We start from the raw sequence: 23,217 nt of genomic DNA, 5'->3' as shown, positions 1-23,217 counted from the left end.
ATCACAAGCAGCGATTCTTCATCAGAATAACTGCATAAATGTCAGCATATGGTACATTTGTAATTGTGAACGGACAGGAGTCGGTGGATCTAGAGAACAGCATCCCTGCTTCCCCATCCTTAGAAGATATTAATCTTTACGCATTAACCACGCCTTAAATCCCTTCGACTCCGCCCTTGATTGACAACGTCATAAAAGTGCTGCCTCGTTCACCTCCCGGAAGAGCGGTGCCCAGATGTGGACTTTTTTTTTTCCGGCCGCTCTTTCCTTTACAGGCTGTAGTTTTCGAATGTTCTGGAGGCGTTTTGTCGCATTGGTCCCCGCACTTTCTGTTCTCGGTGCGCAACTGCGTGGTGCGGAAAAAGACCTTCCGGACAGTCAGATACGATGGGCGGAAGATAAAATGGAGTTGCTTCTATAATCTGGATCAGCCTAAATCCTGGGAACTGCTCCGAACGAGTTTTAGGAAGTTCGGCTGGCGCTCCTCGGCTTCGCCGGAAAGTTTGGGCTCTGAGCCGCTCATTTCATCGGTATCTTTAGGTAGGTTGTGAAAATCTTCGCTGTGAAATCCCTTAGAGCGACTGTTAGGTCCCCGGGACAAGAGCCAGTAGCCCTGACCACGTGTTAGTCTTTCCAACCTGATCACCAGATGTGTTGGGACACCCAGAAGGGACATCCCATCCAGAATTCCGGTAGTGACTGGAAGTTTGGAGAGTTTTTCATAGAGCACATCTGGAGAGCACCAGTGGTTTCAGGAAGACATGTCATGTCTCACTCAAAAACGTTGCTGGTGCCAGAACCGAGTTCACAACCCTGTCCTTAATGAAGATTTGCACTTATAAGTTTTCTTTTTAAAATGTTGCAGTGCTGTTGTGATGGTAGCTAATATATTGACCGCATTTTATTTCCTTAGTTTTAATTCAATTTCAATGCGTTTTGGTTTTGGGGCTTTTTTTTTTTTGGTGCAGCTTTTTTGGAGCTCCCTCTATTCACTGAATGGCCAACTGCAACTTTTCTTTAAAAAAAGCTGTGTGTGTGCTTTTGCTGAGGACAGTATGTGGAGCTCCAGGTGTCATGCATGTCAAAGCCTTTCAGCCCTATGTAGGGTATAGGGTTAATAATATAGGATGATGGGAGTTGAAGTCCAACATTTGTAAGGCAACAAACTGCTCAACTCTGGCCTACAAATTCCTTTCAGAGGAATTTTCAGATGTTTAGAATGAGTGAACCTCTACTTCCTTTGTCACTTGGTGGTACAGTTGCAAAATTGGACATATGCCATTCTGAAAAAGAAGTACACAAGCAACAGTTCTCTGTGCAGGAATGCATATAATTTACCAGTTAACTACTTGCTTTCCATCTTAGTTTGGTAGATATTATGGTTAAATATGGAGCAGCCATCATTAAGTAGAAATACCATCTTTGCCAAGAAAAGAGTGTACGTGGTTAAGGGTGTTCCTTTACTCAGAAGTTCTAGTCTGACCAGTTTGTGGACTGGGCTTTAGGATTAATCATTCTTTGGTATGGATTCTGATTTTTTAATACTTGAAGAATCATTAATGAAACTTTTTACATTATCTGTTCCCATGAGGAAAAACTCCTTGTTTTCCTTTTGGGAAGAAACTAAATGGCAGAGGACATTACCAAGAAGAAGAAAAAATCCAGAGCAGTGATTCAGGAGTAATTGCATTCCTGATCCAGTTGCAGTTTCCTGATTTATCACCTCTGGGTAGAGAGATGGGCCCCATAAACACCTCGCCAAGTCTGTAGAGGAAGCACCCAAAAGGAAGTCAGTAGGATTGGCCATTGGACCATGAAACACTTTCTCTGACTTATTTGTGTCTTCTACCCGAGAGCTCTAACACAAGTTTTGAGCCCATACATTGGCTGTCACTTAACCACTGACCAGTAGATATGGAGGGATTGTGCCTCATTTAGGTTCTTTAGCATTAGAGACATTAGTACGCTCAACCTAAGTGACATTATCTAATATAAAGGGTAATTTCTTACTGTGTTAACTATATTCACTGCATTTTGCTGTGTTATTGATTGTATACCCACTTGCCCCAGTATTGTTGCTGCTACCTGTAGTTCTACTACTTAATCTTATTTTATCCTAAGAGCTATTATCTTAATTAAAGACCCACAAATCTCACAAGGTTTGTTGATTGTGTTTCGTCAGGCAGGCTGGTCATCTAAGAAGAGGAACAGAAGACACTGATCTTCAGTGGCTCCTTTGGGGGTGAGCGCCTTAATAGTTTTTATTATCGGAGACATCAATGGTTCCAAACTGTGACTGTGACCCCTTTCTTCAGTCTGTTATACTACATATGGCCTTTGTGTTTAAAAAGCACAGAGTATTTCTTGCTAGAACAAAAGCTCCACGTACCTGTTGTAATATATGTAAAGAGTTGCTCACATAAACCAAAGGATTTTTCTATCATTTTCCATAACAGCAGACCTGGAGACTTGCAGCCTATGCCGTTTAGAAAGCTCTGGTTCCCCATGACCATCATGCTCTACAAAGCATCTGCTACATTTTTGTTACTTTTGAAATGAAATGTACAGTAAAATTTGTGATATCTTAGTGATTCTATAATTGTTAGAAGCTCTTCCTGCTATTGGCTCACAATTACTTTCACTTTCTTCATACAGTGATCAGATGACTGTCACCTCATTGATTAAATGTTGAGATGCTATGTCAAAATTCCTCTGTAAATTAAAAACAGATAACCAGGAAGCATTATAGAATAGCCTGCCTTTCGCTAGTATAAGTTTTGGAAGGAAGAAATACAGTCAATCATGAGTTTCATAACCACCTGATATTTTTATGCATCTATGACTATTATAATTAGATTGAATTTATCAATGGCAGTAAACATGTGGATTTTGTAGGAAGATTTGGATGAAGCCATGACAAGATGGGCTCGAGCAAGAGTCACACATAACAAGAAAGTCCTAGATGCAACACCATGGGATGATCTGAAAAATGGGGCTTCTGGAACCGTAGAAACAAATAAAAGGCAGAGCTCTTCGGATAGATTTTCTTTAAAGAACAACCAAGTGAAAAAGAGAAATAAGAAGAAAAAAGACTACCTGAATGAAGATGTCAATGGCTTTATGGAATATTTAAAACAGAACTCACAGATGTTGCACAATGGCCAGTTGATTGATAGTCATCAGGCAGAGGAAGAAATAGCAACAGCTTTGAAAAAGGACAAGCGGCGAGAACAGAGGAGAGTGAAGCGCCAGGAAATTAAGAAGAATATAATGGTAAGATATTCTCTTGTTTTTCTTTTTTTTCACTGTTTAATACTTTCTTTTCTTAAAGTGCAAATAAGGAGTGCAGCCAAGGGAGAATGAATAAAAATAAGTGATTTACTTTTTTTTCCCAGTTGGATATTTTTCAAGAATATTGCGTGCTGCTTCTAAAAAATAACCTGTTCTGAACAATTGGCACATAGAATTGTTAAAATTTTTGGCATTTAATCTCTAAACTGATTTTCATTTTGTACCATATAGGCTGAGATGAAAGGATTCTTTTATTTGTAAAAGAACAAAATGATAAATTCAGTCTAGTTTCAAGCATGAACAATTGTGTCCCACTCTATTTATGGTAGCAAAGTATTTTCTGACTGATAAAAATAAATTGCCATAGCCTGACAGTAACTTTGCTTAATCAGTCTCACTTTTATTTGTTGTTTCATCTTTGTGAGGCTACATCAGGGCCAGACAGAGTGCAAGAAGATAGAGTACTGGAAAGAAACAAATTTGTTCATATTGATTATTGATTGCATGCCATCTATTTGGTGTTGACTCTTAGTGACCATATATAGATTTTCTCCATGATGATCCTTACCTAACTTTGACCTATCATCACTGTAACTGAGTCAGCCCACCATGCTGATTGTTGTCATTTTTTTTCTTCCACTTTTCCAGTATTAGAGCCTTTTCCAGAGAGCGGAATTTTTGCATAATGTGTACAAAGTAGGCTAATTTGAGCCTGGTCATTTGTGCCTTAAAGGAGAACTCGGGTTGATTTGTTCAGTGATCCACTGGTTTACTCACTATTGTTTAATATGCAGTTTCTCTGTTCTTTAACAAACTCACAGTAGCAGATGGTCATAAGAAAGTTCCTATACAGAAATTAGTTAAACCAGAGATACGTGTATATTAGTGCACGAAATTTGTTAAAATCTTAGATGCAACTTCTAAAGACTTCCACAAGCTATTTACCAGATTATAATTTTTAATGGAAGGGTAAAACATTTAAATAAACTAATCACATTAAATATATTTAATTTTAATGACATTTAAATAATATGTAACCAGTGTTATTTTTTTGTTCTGGCCTATCAGAACATAAATGCAAGGTTAGTGTTCTGGAACTTTTGGCATCCTATTCAAATATATGTGGTTGTAGGATGTTTTTCTTGGAAAACTTTGTTGAATAAAAACAGTTGTTAATTATATGATTGGGTGAGATGACTAGCTTTTCACTTCAAAAAATCTTAACTTCAGAATAAGGGTTAAATTACAAGAAGAATTTTTTATAAAATGCAAATGTAATTAGTGTGGAAGTGAATAGTAATGGATTCAGACAGTGCTGTGAAGAGGAAGTCTGAAAAAAAAATCCTTTCTCTGAAGCATTGCTATTTGGAGGATATCTGATTATATATGTGTGTGGCTTCCACTTATAATACACCATGGTAAGTTAAGAGCCTTGGTGGCGCAGCAGACTAAAAGCACTGTTAAGTAACACCAGCTGTCTGCAATTACTGCAAGTTCAAATCTCACCAGGCTCAAGGTTGACTCAGCCTTCCATCCTTTCGAGGTAGATAAAATGAGAACCCGGTTTGTGGGGGCAATAAGGTGACGTATAAAAAAAAGAACACCGCTTCGGGGGGGGGGGGGCGAAAGCCCTACTAAGCAGGTATATACAAAAGTATGAAGGCTATTGCTTAACACATTGTAAACCGCCCTGAGTCTCTGGAAAAGGGCGGCATATAAATCAAACCAATAAATAAATAAATAAATAAATAAATAAATAAATAAATAAATAAGTTTAGGTTGAAAAGTGGTTAGTGTAAAAAGATATTGTTTTAAGTCCATAATGAATTCACATGGTAATTCTCCTTCTACTATCAAAGGTATGCTTCCATTGTCGAAAACCAGGCCATGGGGTTGCAGATTGTCCAGCTGTCCTTGAAAGCCAAGACATGGGAACTGGAATTTGTTACCGATGTGGCTCTACTGAACATGAAATTAACAAATGCAAAGCCAAACTGGATCCAGCTCTTGGTATGTGCAATAACTATGGTTCTCAGCATGATAAATGTCACTAATTATGAGGGTAATATTGATTTAAATGTTAGACAGGGGTGGGTTCTACTTACCTTTACTACCAGTTCGCAATGGGATTGCGCGTTTGCATGTGCAGATCGCCAGTAACAGCATCCGGGGTGGTGGCCGGAGCCTCCCGCCGGTTTTACTACCGGTTCTTGCGAACTGGTCCGAACCAGGGGCAACCTACCACTGATGTTAGAATTATGATGATTTAAAAAATCTTAATATATTTCCTTCATGACACAAGCTATATGAATTTCTTTCAGGGGAATTTCCATATGCAAAATGCTTTATTTGTGGGGAAATGGGACATCTCTCAAGGTCATGTCCTGATAATCCTAAAGGGCTTTATGCTGAAGGTAAGCCCCCCCTTTTTGAAATCCCATTTTTTTTTAAAATGGATTGTTGACATGCTTCAGAATATTTTTCTTATCTTGACAGCTTGAGCGAATGCAATTGCTTTATAAAGGAATGTGTTGTGTATATCTCCTCTTTTGATAAATTCTCTTGAAAAATTCTGTAAGAAAATACTTTACAGCATTATTTTACACAGCAGCAACATCCAATGATCTTTGCCATGTTAGTTCTATTCCAAAAAACCCCCCCATAGTATCCTCTTTAAAGATTAGAACATATATGTAGGTTTTATTTACCTTTTCAGATTAAAATTTTCTAAGCAGCAGCAGGAAAAAAATTGAAATTATCTTAATATAGCTGGAGAGTTAGAGGTTCATATCTGTATATTATCTTATGCTTACTTAGTGCATCTTTTACTATATATTTAAATAATACGTGCCGGACCTGTTTGAAAAATTATTTAGTAAAGACAATAAAAGCTGAATAATTTTAGTGAACTTTCAGTAGTACATTCTATTTATATTACGTAGATTTTCCAGTAATGGAAATTTTAGAACAATAATTGACAAAGCAATCCTGTTTTGTCAATCATCAATCCTGTGATGATTCTTTAACCTTTATCTTTAGAATGTCAGGAATTTTTCAGCATTTAAATAGGACAAATAGAGTGAACATTTTTTTTATTTATTTAGACTTCTATACCGCTTCATAGTGCTTTACAGCCCTCTCTAAGCGGTTTACAAAGTTAGCATATAGCATATTGCATATTGCATTAGCATTAGCATATTGCCCCCAACAATCTGGCTCCTCATTTTACCCACCTCGGAAGGATGGAAGGCTGAGTCAACCTTGAGCCGGTGAGATTTGATCTGCTGATCTGCTGAACTAGCAGTCAGATGAAGTAGCTGCAGTACTGAACTCTTAACCACTGCGCCACCTCGGCTCTAACTGCTGCGCCACCAATTTTGATTTGCATTTCCTTTCTTAAAATGTTATTAAAAGATTTACAAAGAACATAAACACCAAGAATAAAAGAAGCAAAGAAAAAAAAATAAGAAAAAGCCTTTTCAAATTTCAGAAAAAAGAATTGGGTAAAATTCTGATTAATTTCAATTTCGGGAAAGAATTTAATTTGGCAAAAAAATAAAAAAAAATAAGCAGAAAGATTTTAACCAGTCTTTTCAAGAAACGAAATCTTAGTAAATTTAACCTCCTTAGTCAAAGTGAACACCTATCAGGAAGGGGTTTTCGCCAACTACCTCATTTGTATCCTTTCCCTTCTCTTTTATATTTGAAGATGCCCAGCTAGAAGATGAAGTAGGTGGAGCTGTAGTAGATATAATTGTTAAAATAGCTAAGCAATGGAGAAGAATGGGCTGGGTTAAAGATACAGTAAGGCACATCTTAAAAGTTCACTTGTTTTTCTTTACTTTGTGTGTCTGTGATGGTGGGGGGACACATTATAGAGAGAGGATATCAAAATAAGTAGATAAAAAGAAAAGGGTCTTCCCAATCTTGGAAGCTTCACAGAATTACACTTGCTATTCAAACATAATATGTCTTTATCCAGCCCTTATTAGGCATAGAATCGCCACAGATTTTACTGTCTGTCTGAACTACTTTCCTTTTGTCATCTGTACATGATAGATTCTAATCTACAGTTTCCTACAAGTGTTATGGTCCACTACTAATTAAAAATAATTATGAGATCTTATGCTAATTTAAAGGCTAGCAACTTTTTCTGTTAAAGTAGAATATATTGTAATTTTCATTGGCAGATACATTTAAAAAAAAAAATCAATTTCCCGCCATTACATTTATGCTTCATTAAAAAAATAAAGGTACAATTAATATACATGGCAGAGTGCAATTCATATATATATTGCATTAAATTAAATTATTTATATTTATGCTTTTATAGGAGGGTCTTGTCGGATTTGCGGATCTGTGGAGCACTTTAAAAGGGACTGTCCAGAAAATCAAAACTCAGGTGAGAAGCTTAGAATTTCTGTTTATTAAGAAGTCAGAGTTATATGTAGAGAGCTTTCTGTAATAAACTCTGGCTAAATAATTACAAAACTCACTGAACCTTTTTTTCAGATTGTATTGATAAGTTTAATGTGTTATCCAATATTATCCAATTTTTAACAGGTCATTTGATATCTATTTAAATATGTTCCAAGACGTATCAGCTGTTACAGCTTGAGTACAACACTCACAATTCTTTCTATATATGCAGGTAGCCCTCAACTTACAATTCATTTAGTGACCATTCAAAGTTACAATGCCAATAAGAAAAGTGACATGACTGTTTTTCACACTTGTGACCGTTGCATCAGCCCCATGGTCACATGATCAAATTTCAGATGCCTGGCAACTGATTCAGATTTGACGGTTGCAGTGTCTTGGGGTCATGTGATCACCTTTTGCAATCTTCTGACAGTCAATGGGGAAGCCAGATTCACTTAACAACCATGTTACTAACTTTACAACTACAGACTCACTTAATTGTGGCAAGAAAGGTCATAAAATCGGGCAAATTTCACTTAACTGTCTCACTTGACAACAGAAATTTTGGGCTTAATTGTGGTAATTAAGTGTAGGACTACCTGTTTATATATTTTTTGGCACTGAAGAATTTCAGAAGTGAAATATAATGTTGATAGTTATAGTATCATGAAACTTATTAGCCACGCATTATGGAATTCTTGTTACAAATTCTTGGAGTCATCATCTACATCAGATTTATTTTTGAGTAGAAAGAATAAAATTGGAATAAAATAAATAGCATTGTAGCTTTTGGCTTATCAATTGTGTGTAAAGGCTGGAAATGTTAGAAAGTATCAATACTGATATTTTTAATCAAGTTGAATTCTTAGAAGGTTTATTATAATTTGATTTAAATTTAACATGGACAAAAATAAAAAAAAATATGTACTCACTATTGCAACAAATAGTTGTACAAATTACTGTATTATATCCTAGAATAAAAGACAGTTGATTTCTGATACATTTTTTCTCCTCCCCCCGCCCCCCCCCAAAAAACAGATCGAGCAGTAACTGTTGGTCGGTGGATGAAAGGAATGAGTGCAGATTATCAAGAAGTTCTAGAAAACCCTGGACCACAAAAAGGAAAACCAAAAGTACCTAAGATTGTTAACTTTTGACCATACTTATTTTCTGTACTTCTCAACATATGACTTAAAATAAAAACCATAAGCTTTTGGAGATCCCAAAAGTACACATTGTCTTCTGAGTATTGATTTAGTGATAAAATCTAGCCTAAATGGAAACAGCCTGGAGATGAATGAAAAGCCTTTCAATAGGATATGCTAGAAATTGTTTGGTTGACCCATTAGCTTTGAACTGGAAGGAAATCTTTCCAAATATTACATAATCACTTGTCCTTTGTTCAGTACAGGTAACACCCAATTTAGACCACAACTGAAATTGGAATTTTGTTCTCTCAGTGATGTCATTAAGCGAATATTTGCTTATGAAAAATGCAATTTCTAAATAAATGATGGCTAGAACTTAATGTTGTATAAACTTTATTATATTGATCAGATATTATAATATAAACTTATAATTAGTCATTTTTATTAAAGCTAACATTTTAAGTCACCTGATTTGTTATACAGAACTTGTGCCAAAGTGACTTGCACAGAAATAGTTGCAAAATTGTGAAACATAACTGGTCCAGACTCCTAATACACACATTATAATAAATAGCAGATTTAAGTTCATTTTAAAATAAACATTTGCATCTAAAATATTTAAAATGTAATATTATAGATTGCATATACAAGGATTTTTGTAAAATTTAGAAAATGGTTAGATGGATATTCAGTTAGCCTTGGATGATACTGCAATTGTCATGGTGATGATTTCAAATAAGTAGATGGCAATTGCTTTGTTAGATTGAAAGTTCATAGTTTTCAATGATTTTTATCATTTTCAGTACCATTTTGGTGCATTAAATGTAGCTCATTTTGCTGCTCTCTGATTCTAAGAACTGGATGCACATAGATGCTGTATCTTCTATTGATTCCCTCAGACAAGCAAGGTTTCCAGCAAAGTGAGGCATGATATTATGTACATCATGGATGAAGACAGAAATCTTTAAAATATACAGACAGTCATTGTTATTTAATCCATGCTGTAACCAGCACTAAAGTCACATTGCACTAAATATGGAAGATTCTAAATTTCATATGGTTGCGTGGCTTTCTAAACACAACAAGCATATTCGTTTCAATCACTTCCTAAGGGCTCCATTTTTAGAACACTGGTGTTCATTGGAAGGCCAAATTTATGTTTTATGTTTAGATATAAAAGTTCATTCATGATCAAACAGAGGGTTCAGTCCACCTAATCTCAAAAGATTTTGTGATGAGAGGAGTGAATGAAAGGAAATTTAAATATTTCTGCACCCCAAAAAACAACTAATTCACAGAGATGCTACTTGGGAAGCTATTAAGCTTCTTTTCAATTAAAATGTTTTTCAAGTTGTATCATCCCCTTATTTTTGTAACTTGTAAACTAATATATAAATATCTCAGGTATTTTTGTAACAGTTCTAAAAGTGATTAAAAGGAAAATTTATTTGTCATTTTGATTGGACTTCTATATAAAATCATGAAGATGGTTTAAAGAAAAAACACGATTGTGTGTCAAATACTTCAAGAATCAAGTCTAGTTCATAGTAGACTTGGTGAATATTTCCAATGTAATCACCAAGAGTGTATATGGAAATTTTGAAAAAAACAATACTGGTGAGAAATAGACAAGAATTGAAAATGTACACTCAGCATTTTCCTTTCTCCATTAGAAAAATTTCTTCAGGTGAAAAACAGAATCATAGCTAGATGTAATTACCAAAATTTACAAAAAGATGGCATGTAAGTTCAAGCCACTTACCAAAGAGGAATCCTCATGAGAGTGGATTAGGAATCCAGCACACTGGATTTCATTTTGGTGGTAGTTCTGATGAGCAGGCAGAGTAGCTGTTACAGCAATTGACTTCACTGCTATTATGTAAGGATCTCTAAATTGAATAAGTGTAGCGTTATGATCATTAAAGGACAAAAAAAAAGTCAGTTTCTTTCTCCATTTCTACATGTTTCCCTAAAAACACCTACTGCTGCTCAGGACTGCATCTTGAAAAGTGGCAGCATTGAATGCCTCTATAATGCATTGCTAAAGAAATGATTACATGAAAAATTAGGTATGCAGTTATAGCCAAAAGACTGGTTTGCTGGGATCGTAGCCATGGACTCATCAGAATTCCAAAAGGTGGGACCAAGAATCTAAGAAATGCTATCAATATAAACAAGGCAGGGGTACTATTCAGCAGGTTCTGACAGGTTCTGGAGAACTGGTAGCGGAAATTTTGAGTAGTTCGGAGAACCAGCAAATACCACCTCTCGCTGGCCCCAGAGTGGGGTGGGAATGAAGATTTTGCAATATTCTTCCCCCAGGAGTGGGGAGGGAATGGGGATTTTGCAGTATCCTTCCCCTGGAGTGGGGTGGAAATGGAGATTTTGCAGTATCCTTCCCCTGCCACGCCCACCAAGCCACGCCCACAGAACCAGTAGTAAAAAAAATTTGAATTCCACCACTGAAAGGGCTGTTTGCAATGCACATAAACAGAGAAATTACCACAGACACATACCTAAACACACTAAATATATTTTTTTTACAAATTCGATACTTACTCTGTTTTAGAAGGTTCCCTTTGAGAGACAAGAATTAAAACACTGGGTTTATTTCCATTAGCAGATGCTGAGGATGTAATGTGGTATATTTTGTCCTCTTCAGTCACACACTCCATGACTCTACAATTTCTACAAGCATATAAGGCATATAGAAATGGGTTTAGAGCTTTGGGTATCACTGAAAAGTAATTCACAGACATTATGTAACCTTTGGATCTCAATTTGTGGAAATCAGTTCTATTTCAGGTTACATCTGTTGAAGCCTTTTTTGTTTTTAAAGAAATAAGGATGAAAAACTAAAGAGAGATTTCTTTTTACAAATCCAATCTTATTAAACTGACTAACCAGTTCTACTTTAAAGGGTTGGGTTTTTTTTTTTGCCTTATTTATTTATTTTACTATTACTGGGCCTAGCTGCTAGGCTGGTTAAGGAACTGTTGATTTATTCCTGATGATGATGATGATGATGATGTATTTTGTTTTTTCTGTGTGCTGAAAAGAATACTTTGGCCCCTGAGTGTAAATTAACAAAATACAATAAATGCCTTGGAGAGGTCTCTCAAAACCCTGAGATCTAGTTGATCTGGATCTAGAGACTTAAATTAATTCACAATGGCCAGATGTTTCCTATCCCTTTACTTGCCTTGGATTGCCACTTAATCCATTTGGATGCAGTTCCATAATGGAAACAAGGCTGAGGCAAAATAGGAGTGAAAGGCCTTAGCTCCTTCTCCAGTATCTTATACTGTATGATCATTTTTTCAAGCAGTGGATCCTGCCTTTCCTTTTCCCTTCACTTCCGGTTCCTTTTGGCTTGTTTCTGAGTCCAAGCTCCTTTTAGCTTTTCTGAATTTTCTTTCTGCAGGCATTTGCTGCTCGAGTCCAAGCTCCTTTTAGCTTTTCTGAATTTTCTTTCTGCAGGCATTTGCTGCTCACGTGCCCCATGGGGGATTACAGCCTAATATGTCTCTACATTTGCTAAAACTGTCTTCCCTAAAAGATCCTTTGTCTTTTTTAGATTTCCTTCATCATAAAATGTTTATAGACTTGGATTGCTGTATATTTCAAATTAAAATATTGCTTTGATTTCACATATCACACTCAATCTTCTTTATTTCTATTCTCATTAAGCTAATCCACATTATTGAAGATTTCGTCAAAATGCCAGCTTTTTAAAAAAAATTAAGGCTGTAAGAACCAATACTAAATGAAAGATATAAAAATATGCTTACGAGTAGTATTTAGTCCAATGCTTATGGAGTGAGAAGTTAGATAAAAGGAAGAATGCCAGTTTCGAAGGTATCTGTATTTGCATTTCAACCTTGATTGACAGAGCATTCTCCTCCTCCAGAATGTACATTTTTGTCTAGGGAAAAATGTATTTTTAATGCTGAATTATGCAATGACACAAACTAAGGTTACAAAATGATTTAGTTTTAAAAAGCAATCTCCAAATAAGTACACACCATTCCCTGAAAAGGAGTAAGTCAAGTATCATACAACAATAAAATATAACATTGTGACAAATAATTCAGTTTCAATAAAATAAATTTAGGTCAGAACCAGATGTATAGATTGAAGAATTGTGCAAAGAGAATAAATAAATAAATACAAGAATAGCATTCAATGTGAAGTAGCAGTTTTACCTTGATAAAAAAACTGTTAACAATAGAAGGAATAATAGCATGCGTAGATATGGAGATGAAAATATGAAGATTTCTATTGGGAATAACCTGCTCCCTATGATTTGACTAACCTTTAAAATAGTCTGCTGAAGACTTCCTTTATATTCTCACTTATGAATAGGAATACAAACCTATCACCAATACGTTCTTTTATATGGGGGAGAAACTAAAAAATTGAAAAGGTTTTGTCAAAAGGAGATTTTTGAGCTTTTAATAACAATAGCACACTGGCTGGGGAATTCTGGAGTTGAAGCCCATAGATCTTAAAGATGTAATGCTTCAGAAACTGTCTTGGAGACTAGTCTCTGGAATCAGCAACAATTCTGTCTTATCTGAATTCGGCTTCGCCCTATTCTCCCCCATCTATTCCCATCAGGTTTGAAGACACAGGCAAGCTCCTAAGAGCCATGGTGGCGCAGTAGTTAGAATGTAGTACTGCAGGCTACTTCTGCTGACTGCCAGCTGACTGCAATTTGGCAGTTCGAATCTCACCAGGCTCAAGGCTGACCCAGCCTTCTGAGGTCAGTAAAATGAGGACCCAAACTGTTGAGGGGAACTATGCTGACTCCGTAAACCACTTAGAGCTGTAAAGCACTGTGAAGTGGTATATAAGTCTAAGTGCTCTTGCTAATGGGAGCTTAACAGGAAAGGAGAAGTACTGCTTCAGCATATACAAATACTTTCCAACAACTTCATATATGTATTAAATCACAGGAGAGCCAAGACAATTTTCTCCCTCTTGTGAAAATTCCTAGGGGGCTAAGCAGATGTCTCATAGTAGCACCTAAAAAGCATACCCCACCCCTGCAACTCTGAGCTCATTCAAGCACTCCAAAAGGATTATAGCATGAGAAGCTACCGAGAGACGAATAAATACTAACGGGACCATACTGCTTCCATTAGAGCAGCCAAAACTATCTCCGTGCCAAGTCTGGGTTTAAATCCAGACATAAAATCAGCATCCTTTAGGAATTCCTGACATTGCAGTAACTTTGTCACAAGCTTGTCTAAATAGAGAATGCAGAACTTTAGTTTACAATTGTTTGTCTTTTAATGTGGTGGGAAGCTTCAAGAGCTTAAAGAAGAATTAATCATCTCAGGGATCATTAGTAGAATGAAGTTTTATAAGCCAAATCAGGATGTCATCTAATAGGCAAGTAACAGCACTAACCTATTTTATTACTTTAACAGATATCACAGAAATATTGAAAAAACATCTTAATATGTAATTTACAGATTCCAAGTACTCATTTAATGGGCAAAAAATAATTTTCTTCCTTAAACTAAATATAACTTATGTTATCTACTTATTCGTTTGTTATGTTTAGTAATCATAGTGAACTGTGAATACTGTGAATACTGTGCTGTGAATATGGGAAGACCCGTATTTAATTTTACTCTTATATATGAATCTCTGTATTGAATACACTAGAACAGGGGTGAACTAAAACCCACCCCTGCACTAGAACTACCTACCTCAACTTGATCCTTCACACATGCAATATGTTGGGATTTCAATATGCACTAGCCAAGAAGGGTAGTATTTCTAACCTCAACACATATCAAGAGTATTAAATTGGGGAAAATTATTCTGAAAATTCTGATCAAACTTCTGCCACTGTTTCCTGCACTGTTTAGTCTTCCTAACATGAAAGTTAATGTTATTTATTTTATTTTATTACCAAATATTTTATGTCCTATACTTAGCAAATAAAACTTTCCCCCCAAACTATATAAATAAGACTAATGAGGATTGTAGTACAATATATCAACAATTATGTTTTGTTGATTATCTTTAACTTTTTAAGGTTAATTCTACAAAAGTGAAAGTCTACATTACTGCATTACTCTATCATGACTCCATTATCTCGGGGTGAAATGCTACCGGTTCAGTCCGGTTCTCCCGAACCGGTAGTAACAAATGTGGCTGGCTCAGGGAACCGGTAGTAAAAATGCTTTAAAAAGTAAAAAAAAAAAAAGTTCCGAGGAGGTGCAGCACAGCTGATTGTCACAGCTGATTGTCTGAACTTTTTTTTTTACTTTTTAAAGCATTTTATTACTACCCATTCGGGCAATAGGTAGTAGAAAAAATGCTTTAAAAAAGTTAAAAAAAGGTTCCGACAATCAGCTGTGACAATCAGCTATCCTGCGCGCTCCTCGGAACTTTTTTTTTTTACTTTTTAAAGCATTTTTTACTACCTAGTGGGGGAAGTCCGTTTTTGCTCCCAGGAGGCTTCCCTGAAGCCTGCTAGGCCAAAAATGGGGGTGGGGCATCTGTTTTTGCTCCCAGGAGGCTTCCCTGAGGCCTGGTAGGCCAAACATGGGGGGGGGGGAAGAAAGGAAGAAAGAAAGGGAGGGAGGGAGGGAGGGAAGAAAGGGAATGAAAGAAAGAAAAAGAAAGGGAGGGCAGGAGGGAGGGAAAAAGGAGAGGAAGGAAGGACCACAAACCTGGCACTAGACACAGCTTCAGAGGATACCTTGAAAGAGCACAGCAATCAATTCAAGGTTGGAAGGGACCTGGAGGTCATCTAGTCCAACCCCCTGCTCCAGCAGGACATTGTTAGTGAGTTTCTGTCTTCTGACCCCCAGTCACATGACTACATAGCCACGTCCACCCAGTCACATGACCCCACCAAGCCATGCCCACAGAACCGGTAGGAAAATTTTTTAGATTTCACCATTGCATTGTCTTAATGTAAACATAAATAAATCCATGCCTATAGACAGTATTTTCTATAGTTGCTGAAATAATGAGATGTTTCTTGGTCACATCATTTTTCAGCCTTTATTATTCCTAACTGATAGGTATTTAAAAGACACATTTTGAATGTTGAATAGTTAGTAATGATCAATCATGTTTTGTTTTGCAATATATTCTTGGTAAGTAAATCTAATGAGAAGGGGTATAGTTCTGTAATTCGATGGACAGTATTGCAGTTCTCTACAGAGTAGGAGATCGGTCAGAAGGAAGGTAGTGAATCTTTTGTGACTGAAAGAGACTTTTGTTGTTAGCACCACGGAAAATAGGAGAAAACAAAAAAGAATGATTAAGGGAGAGAAAAGAGACCTGTCTGCTTCTGTGATGCATGTAATCTCCTTTACATCAATTCTCATGTCTTCAGTTATCTTTACTCCAAGTAAAAGGATTTTTTTAAAAAAAGAAACAATTAAGACATGCACACAATTCTTAAAACTATTGTAAGAAAATACATGGATAGTACCTACACGATTTAGAGTCATACATATCTCCCATCCAGGCTTTGCTGCCAAGAAAGTCAATGCTGTAACATTGCTTTTGATTATGAGTGACTGAAATTTAAAACAGATAATTAATTGCAAGCCAGTCAGAAAATATAGGGTTCCCCGCCCCCCTCTTTACAGTGTTGAGAAAGTTAGAGATCGAGATCTTTTGAGATCTTTTAAATGATGAAGGCAATACAAATCTCTATCTCTAAAACTCTATCGGTTTCTCTGATAAATTAAACATACATATTTGACAGGACACTCTTTAAGTTGCAATCTTGTTGATATATGACAGTGGCAAGCTAAAAAAGCGTATAGTAAGTAATGGACTAAATCTGAACCCAAAGAACATGCTCAGAATCAAATTTGACTGAATTCAACGCGATAGAACTAATTTAAAAAAGTATAGAATTTCCACAATAATTTGCACAATTAGCACATTAGGAATATGTATAAAAAATCCTGATACAGACTTCTCTGCATTACATTCCTCTGATGGAAGATTTTCCTTTCCATCACATACTCATAAAATCAGTGCTATAAAACACAATTGCTGCCCTCTCTGCTATCAGCATTATATAAAACCTGTTAATTTTAAAACAATTCTGATAATAAGTAAACCAAGTTTGGTGGGACAAAAGAATATTCCAAAAACATAGTACTTAGCAGTAGATTTTTGCTGTTTTGAAAAAAAATAAAATAAATCAGGGTTGGCCAGCCTTAGGGCTTCTAAAAACAGCTTCATTTTTCGTGCTTCTCAAGAATATGCCATCCACTTTTCTTTCTTTTTCTTTTTTACAAAAAAGATTTCCATGGCCTTAAAAATGCCAGAAACAGTGTGTGTGGGAAGAAAGGCATAGACTTCTAGCCCTGGAACTTCCTGTAACATCCCTTCCACATTCCTTGCAGCTGAGGCCAAAAATTTAAAATTGGTCCTAACTTTAAAAAAAAACTGCTCATCCTGCACTAAATGATCCAATTACTTGATGGATATCAATGTGCAACTAATATAAATAGTACCTGGTGGCTAATGTCCCAGAAATCAGGTGTGAAATTGTTTTCTTTCTTTAAGAGAGCATATCTCCTGAAGGTAATATACACAAGTGGAAAGAAAGCCAAAAGTATATTAAGGAAATACATGGATTTCAAAGAACATTCTACACTTTCAAATAGGTTTAAACTACCCAAACCAAGTATTTTTAAATTACTGTTTATAAATGTTAATTTTGTTTACATTAACAAATGTGATGAGCAATCACTGTAATAGCAATCAATGAAAAATACAGAACTGTGATTGCTAAAATGTACCTTGTGGTGATAACTAAATTCCAGCATTATCCTTTCACTGAAATATTAAATCCAACATGCAAGGTATGGATAAGGCTTCTAGATTTTAATGAACACTTGTAGTAATAAAGATAACTATCTGGTAAAACTGGAAGCATTACAAAACAGGAATAGGTATTTTTCCCCTTTCACTTACAATCCCGTACACTGGAATATGTTCCTGAATCTGTTCTGCTCCTTCATTCCAAAATATTTTCCATACACCTATCAGGTATATCCCTCAAACTGAATATTTGTTTGATATTTCATGAATCAAGTAGTCATTTCTGGATGAACTGAGAAATAACAGTGATTCCACTATAAATAAGTTATTAAATATTTATGTGATCTTTGAGGCTTATTTTTACCTGAATAATCGAATTTTCTTACGTGCAATAGCTCCATGGTACCTTCTTAAGCCATCCTCCAAATGAACAAAGCAGGTAAACAAAGAATTAGCTATAATATGTTAACTTTTCTTAAAAAATAATATTAGTTAAATTAATGTAATTATACTTCATTTTAAGAATAGCTGACAGGTCATGTAACAAATTGTGTGTGACATAAACATTACAATAAAACAAAGCAGGGGATGAAAACAACTATTTGAAGAAAATATGTAATTAAACTATGAAGCACTCTGAAAAGCTTAAGGCCACACTATAATTAATAAAACAAAATTAATTAGCTCTTTTTCACTGGCCTAAATGATTTTCCAAGTAACATTTAATCTAAAGCACTTTAGAGTCAATGCCTCACATAGAATTCAAATCAAGAAATCACTTTATTTACAGTATATCTTAATTTCTTCTGCTATTGTTGCAATTATAAAAATCAGTAAAAAATAATCTTGCTTTATCTAGTCATTAGCTATTGTCTTCCTTTCCAGTTGAAAAAGAACTCACCTTGGTCATGGAACTAATTCTGGGAATAAGAACATTTCCATGTTTATTGATAGCATTGAAAATAAGAAAGGCACTGTTAATATGCCGTGCTTGACCTTTGGCCCATTCCTCACAATTGTATGCTTCAACCCGAACTCCAACCTCAATACTGAAAAAAAGGTTTTTATTTAGTTTAAAAATGTATTGAAATCTGCAGCAATGATTTATTAGTCAGTAGAATGCAATAATCTTGTAACAACTGGTTGAAATAGATAGCTTAAACAGAGAATGAAAGAGAATATGACATTATTTTTCAAATGCAAAGAAAGCAGAAGATAGGACAAGTTAGAACAGGTTTCAGTTACAGTAGAATTGGTGTTAAATGTCCATTCAGAGAAATGAGAAAGCTCTGTTTGAAGAGAAGTGATAGACTATCTTTTGTGGAACCTCTTCAGACAGAAGCTCAACAGCCAGGTTTTAGAGATAGCCTCACTGGATTTCCTATTTCAAGGAAATGATTGGCTTAGATAACCTAACACATCAAGTTAGGTTCAAAAACCAAGGTTAAAAAACGTGATTTAATACAAGCCAGATTAATTTGTAAAGGGGAAAGAGCCACATTGCTATTGAAAATAACTGGGGGTTACAAAGGAATAGCTGATGTACCAAGTAGTAGCTGTTGGTGGCTAAAAGTGTGATCGCAGTGATGGAACTGGCAATCTTGCTGAGACTTGAAGATTTTGGAGGTGCCCAGCAGCATCCTTTGGGGCTGCAAAATTGGCAGCAGTGAATCCTTTCTGGCAGTGGATCCAATTTGGCAGAAGTGGATTTGTTGAGTTTTCAAAAGGCATGAAAGGGCCACACAAGGCAGCTTGGCAGGCTACACGTGGCCTGCGGTTTGAATGTTGTGCAGGCCTGATTGAATGTGATGTGTGAAGTATTGTTTTCTAATCATCCAAGTAATAGGTTGTTTGAATAAAGAAGTAAATAAGTTGTTGTACAATATGATACAAATCTCACTGAAGCTACTTTGGAGTAAAATTGCTCAGAATTTAAAATCTCTAATTCATTAGTATTAATTATTTGAATATGCAGAAGTATATTTCATGTAAATGGATGTTTGCATTATCTGTCCTTGTGCTTTGTCTCTTTTCTTTTTCTGTTATTCTTTTAAATACCAAAAACTTCCATGTAAATGGATTTTGTTATCTTAAAAATATATATCAGAGAGAGACAGAAAAATATGGTATAATGAATATCGATTCCTGCAAATCTTTCTAACTACTGATTTCCTTCCCAAAAATCATTGAATCATTTTCAATTACAGATAGTCCTCGACTTACAACAGTTCATTTAGTGACCATTCAAAATTACAAAGGTGCTGAAAAAAGTGATTTATGACCATTTTCAGACTTACAACCTTAGCATCCCCATGATCATGTGATCAAAATTCAGATGCTTGACAACTGGTTCATACTTATGACCGTTGCTGTGTCCCAAGGTCATGTGATCACCTTTTGTGACCTTCTGATAAGCAAAATCAATGGGGAAGCCAGATTCATTTAACAACCATGTTACTAACAACTGTGGCAACAAAGGTCATGAAAATTCACTTAACAAATGTCTCACTTAACAGAAATATTGGGCTCAGTTGTGGTAGTAAATCGAGGGCTATCTGTATATCAATTAAAATAATCCAAAAAGATGTAAATCTACAATTGTACTTGATAAAATCTATTTCCTTTGTAAAATATTTCATGTTTTATAGTATGTGAATACATTATATTTGGCTCCATGGTTAAATAGTGACATAGCTTCAATAATTTACATACCTCTTTAATCCTTTCTATATTTAGAAGCAGAATTAATTTTGCAAAATATGCACATTTACTTAACAGCAGGAATAATTACTTTTTTTAGGCAGAATACGTTTAATCTATCTGGCTTTATACACAATCTTACCACTAGATGTTTATTAAGATGAAGAACAGATTATTTAATCAGTGTCATTGTATAATATTATATTCTAATCTGTGATATCTAATTTATTTATCTAATCTAGATAAATAATTTTTTTTTGCTATCTAAACATTAGGACCTGATTCCAAATATATTATATTATAGCTTCTCTTATTATAGTCAGATTTGGTGATGTGCTGGATTCTGCTGATACTGTAATAGAATACAGAACAGAAACTGGATTTAGGCTTAGCACTATGCAAAGTATCACAGAATCATAACACTGTAGAATTAGATTGGATTTTAGGGAAATCTAGTCCAGTGTTTCTCAACCTTAGCAACTTTAAGATGTGTATGGACTTCAATTCCCAGAATTCCCCAGCAATCATTCTGGGGCAACTTATGTTCCTTATGGATTGTCCTGAATTACCTGGAGCACGGGTATCAAACTCGATCATGTCACTTGACATATTGTGACCTATCACAACGTTTTTGCCTTTGTGGAGCCGGGGTGGCCGTGGCCTGCGTGTGACACATCTGGCCCATGAGCAGGCAGTTTGAAAGGCATGACCTAGAACAGTGATGGTGAAACTTTTCAGCACCGAGTGTGCGTGCTTGTTGGGGCTACAATCTGGAAGAGGAACTGCCGAGGGTGCATGTGTGCACCGGGAAATGAACTTCCGGTTTCCGGCATGCACATGCGCACCGGCCAGCTGGTCTTCCAGTTTCTGGCACGCATGCGCACGTGACAATCAGCTAGCCAGCACGCATACAAGGTCTTCTTTTCGGGGGAAACGGTATATATACACACACACGCACACACAGTGTGATATATATATATATATATATATATATATATATATATATATATATATATATATATGTGTGTGTGTGTGTGTGTGTGTGTGTGTGTAGGTCTTTGGTTATTCGGGTCTTCTCCCACGTAAAATTGGAAGTGTCTTGGTGACGTTTTGACGAAGTCTCATTCGTCATCTTCAGGCTGGTGTTCTCGGCTTCGTGCTTCCAGGAGCAATGTGAGATCGCAGCTGTCTCTTCCTTTTAATGGCTGGTAGGCGGGAGGTATCAGCCATTTGGAAACCTGCCCTTATTGACAAACGAGTCCCTAACACGACGAATGACACCAGACCCACACTCACGAGAGCCACACAGGATGTCACCACCACACATCCACGCAGAAAGCAGACTCAAACCCACACTGATAATGAGCCACGACCAAGGACCAGAAGTCAGACCGCAGCTGCATCATTAGCCACTTTAAACCTCTCCAATCCATACATGAAGCAGACTGACACCCACCATGAAGAGCTCGCACGGCCACAAACATGAAGCCAAACAACAACAACGCAGCTCACCAGCTCAAATCCTCCTGCAACTCAGACTAAGCTGAGCACAACCAAGCCCCCACCCAAACAGAACACACCCCCAGCCAATCAGAGCACAACCAACCCCCCATCCAATCAGAGCACAGCCAAGCCCCTAACCAATCAGAGCACACCTCCACCCAATCAGAACACAGCCAAGTTCCCACCCAATCAGCTCACACCCCCACTAGCAGTTAAAAGGAAGAGACAGCTGCGATCTCACATTGCTCCTGGAAGCACGAAGCCGAGAACACCAGCCTGAAGATGATGAATGAGACTTCGTCGAAACGTCGCCAAGACACTTCCAATTTTACGTGGGAGAAGACTCGAATAACCAAAGACCTACATACAAACACCCGCGAAAACCTGAGAAAACATATATATATATATATATATATATATATATATATATATATATGCATATTCTTATATATATATAGAAAAAAACACATATATACACATATATATATATATATTGTGTTATACAGAATGCTTCAACATCAAAGCTTCTTCAAGACTATACGTATTTGCAGTGTAATTTTGCACACACACACACATATATATCATATATATATATATGAGAGAGAGAGAGAGAGAGAGAGATGATAAATATTCGTAATATATAGTATTTTACCTTTTCTGAAAAGTATTATTAACTATAGCATTGAAAATAAGGCGGTCACCGACAGTTGAAGGTCCTCGGAATTTGAACATATCTACAGATTTCAGAGTTGGATGCACATGACACAGGCGGCTGAATGAAAGCAAACAAAATAAAATACATATTTTTTATGGCAATGCAACTCTGTAAGATTTCTACATAAATACCGCACAAAACTGATTTTCAAGTTTAAACTAGCTCTGAAAAAATTAATAAAAGGTATTCAATGAGAAGTTGTGAAGTTTAAGAATTGTGCTTTAATATTCATATTTGGGAACAATCCTGTATATTTTTTATAGATACAACATTACATTCGTTCTTAAATTTTAATGTAATCTCATAATTAGTCAATATTGCTTGGCTAATAAATCCAAAGGGATTTTAATGAAGTTTTATTTGGGGCTGTTCCAAATTTATCAAGATTTACTGCATCTTTTAGAAATGTTGGGGGAAAAAACACCTGTTGTGGCCCACAGTGATTTACATAAAAATAATTTTTAAAAATTGGCCCAATGCCGTAGAAGATGTATTTTAAAGCCTACAAAGAGAAAGTGATATGGAAACAATGATATGGGAACTTCCCATGCAAATTTAAGTAGCCCAGCTGGAAAAAGGACAGCAACTCTAGGATTTTCTTTTTTCAATGCATATATTAGG

At 36.0% G+C, this 23,217-nt stretch overlaps 2 protein-coding genes across 4 annotated transcripts in view; one reads left to right on the top strand and one right to left on the bottom strand.

Annotated features, from left to right (window-relative positions):
* The first annotated feature begins 258 nt into the window (after positions 1 to 258).
* ZCCHC9 (zinc finger CCHC-type containing 9) lies at positions 259 to 8,944 on the top strand. Of its 3 annotated transcripts, none has more exons than XM_070935793.1 (7): positions 259 to 540; positions 2,187 to 2,242; positions 2,896 to 3,273; positions 5,151 to 5,301; positions 5,613 to 5,705; positions 7,625 to 7,693; positions 8,752 to 8,944. In XM_070935793.1, the coding sequence occupies exons 3-7, from the start codon at positions 2,914 to 2,916 to the stop codon at positions 8,868 to 8,870; spliced, it is 792 nt and encodes a 263-aa protein (XP_070791894.1). In that variant the 5' UTR covers positions 259 to 540; positions 2,187 to 2,242; positions 2,896 to 2,913; the 3' UTR covers positions 8,871 to 8,944. The 3 variants fall into 3 exon arrangements, with proteins under 3 accessions (XP_070791894.1, XP_070791890.1, XP_070791893.1); XM_070935789.1 differs by having other exon boundaries at positions 2,183 to 2,242; XM_070935792.1 differs by having other exon boundaries at positions 2,183 to 2,242; positions 2,876 to 3,273.
* A 650-nt stretch (positions 8,945 to 9,594) lies between these two features.
* The window catches only part of ACOT12 (acyl-CoA thioesterase 12), a 30,172-nt gene continuing 16,549 nt past the window's right edge, over positions 9,595 to 23,217 (bottom strand). Inside the window, exons 7-15 of the mRNA XM_070935788.1 lie at positions 22,534 to 22,653; positions 18,580 to 18,727; positions 18,043 to 18,098; positions 17,369 to 17,432; positions 16,331 to 16,414; positions 12,653 to 12,786; positions 11,421 to 11,549; positions 10,624 to 10,750; positions 9,595 to 9,823 (exon numbers count right to left, since the gene is read on the bottom strand). Of these exons, the coding sequence (XP_070791889.1) occupies positions 9,680 to 9,823; positions 10,624 to 10,750; positions 11,421 to 11,549; positions 12,653 to 12,786; positions 16,331 to 16,414; positions 17,369 to 17,432; positions 18,043 to 18,098; positions 18,580 to 18,727; positions 22,534 to 22,653 (1,006 nt within the window). The 3' untranslated portion in view covers positions 9,595 to 9,679. The remainder of the gene's footprint in view (positions 9,824 to 10,623; positions 10,751 to 11,420; positions 11,550 to 12,652; positions 12,787 to 16,330; positions 16,415 to 17,368; positions 17,433 to 18,042; positions 18,099 to 18,579; positions 18,728 to 22,533; positions 22,654 to 23,217) is intronic.

Source organism: Pituophis catenifer, unplaced genomic scaffold (assembly GCF_029215685.1).
Source record: "Pituophis catenifer annectens isolate HBS135680 unplaced genomic scaffold, rPitCat1.0.hap2 SCAF_2, whole genome shotgun sequence".
NCBI classification, from domain to species: domain Eukaryota; kingdom Metazoa; phylum Chordata; class Lepidosauria; order Squamata; family Colubridae; genus Pituophis; species Pituophis catenifer.
Note: the sequence above shows the minus strand (reverse complement) of the source record. Positions and strands in the feature narration are given on the sequence as shown.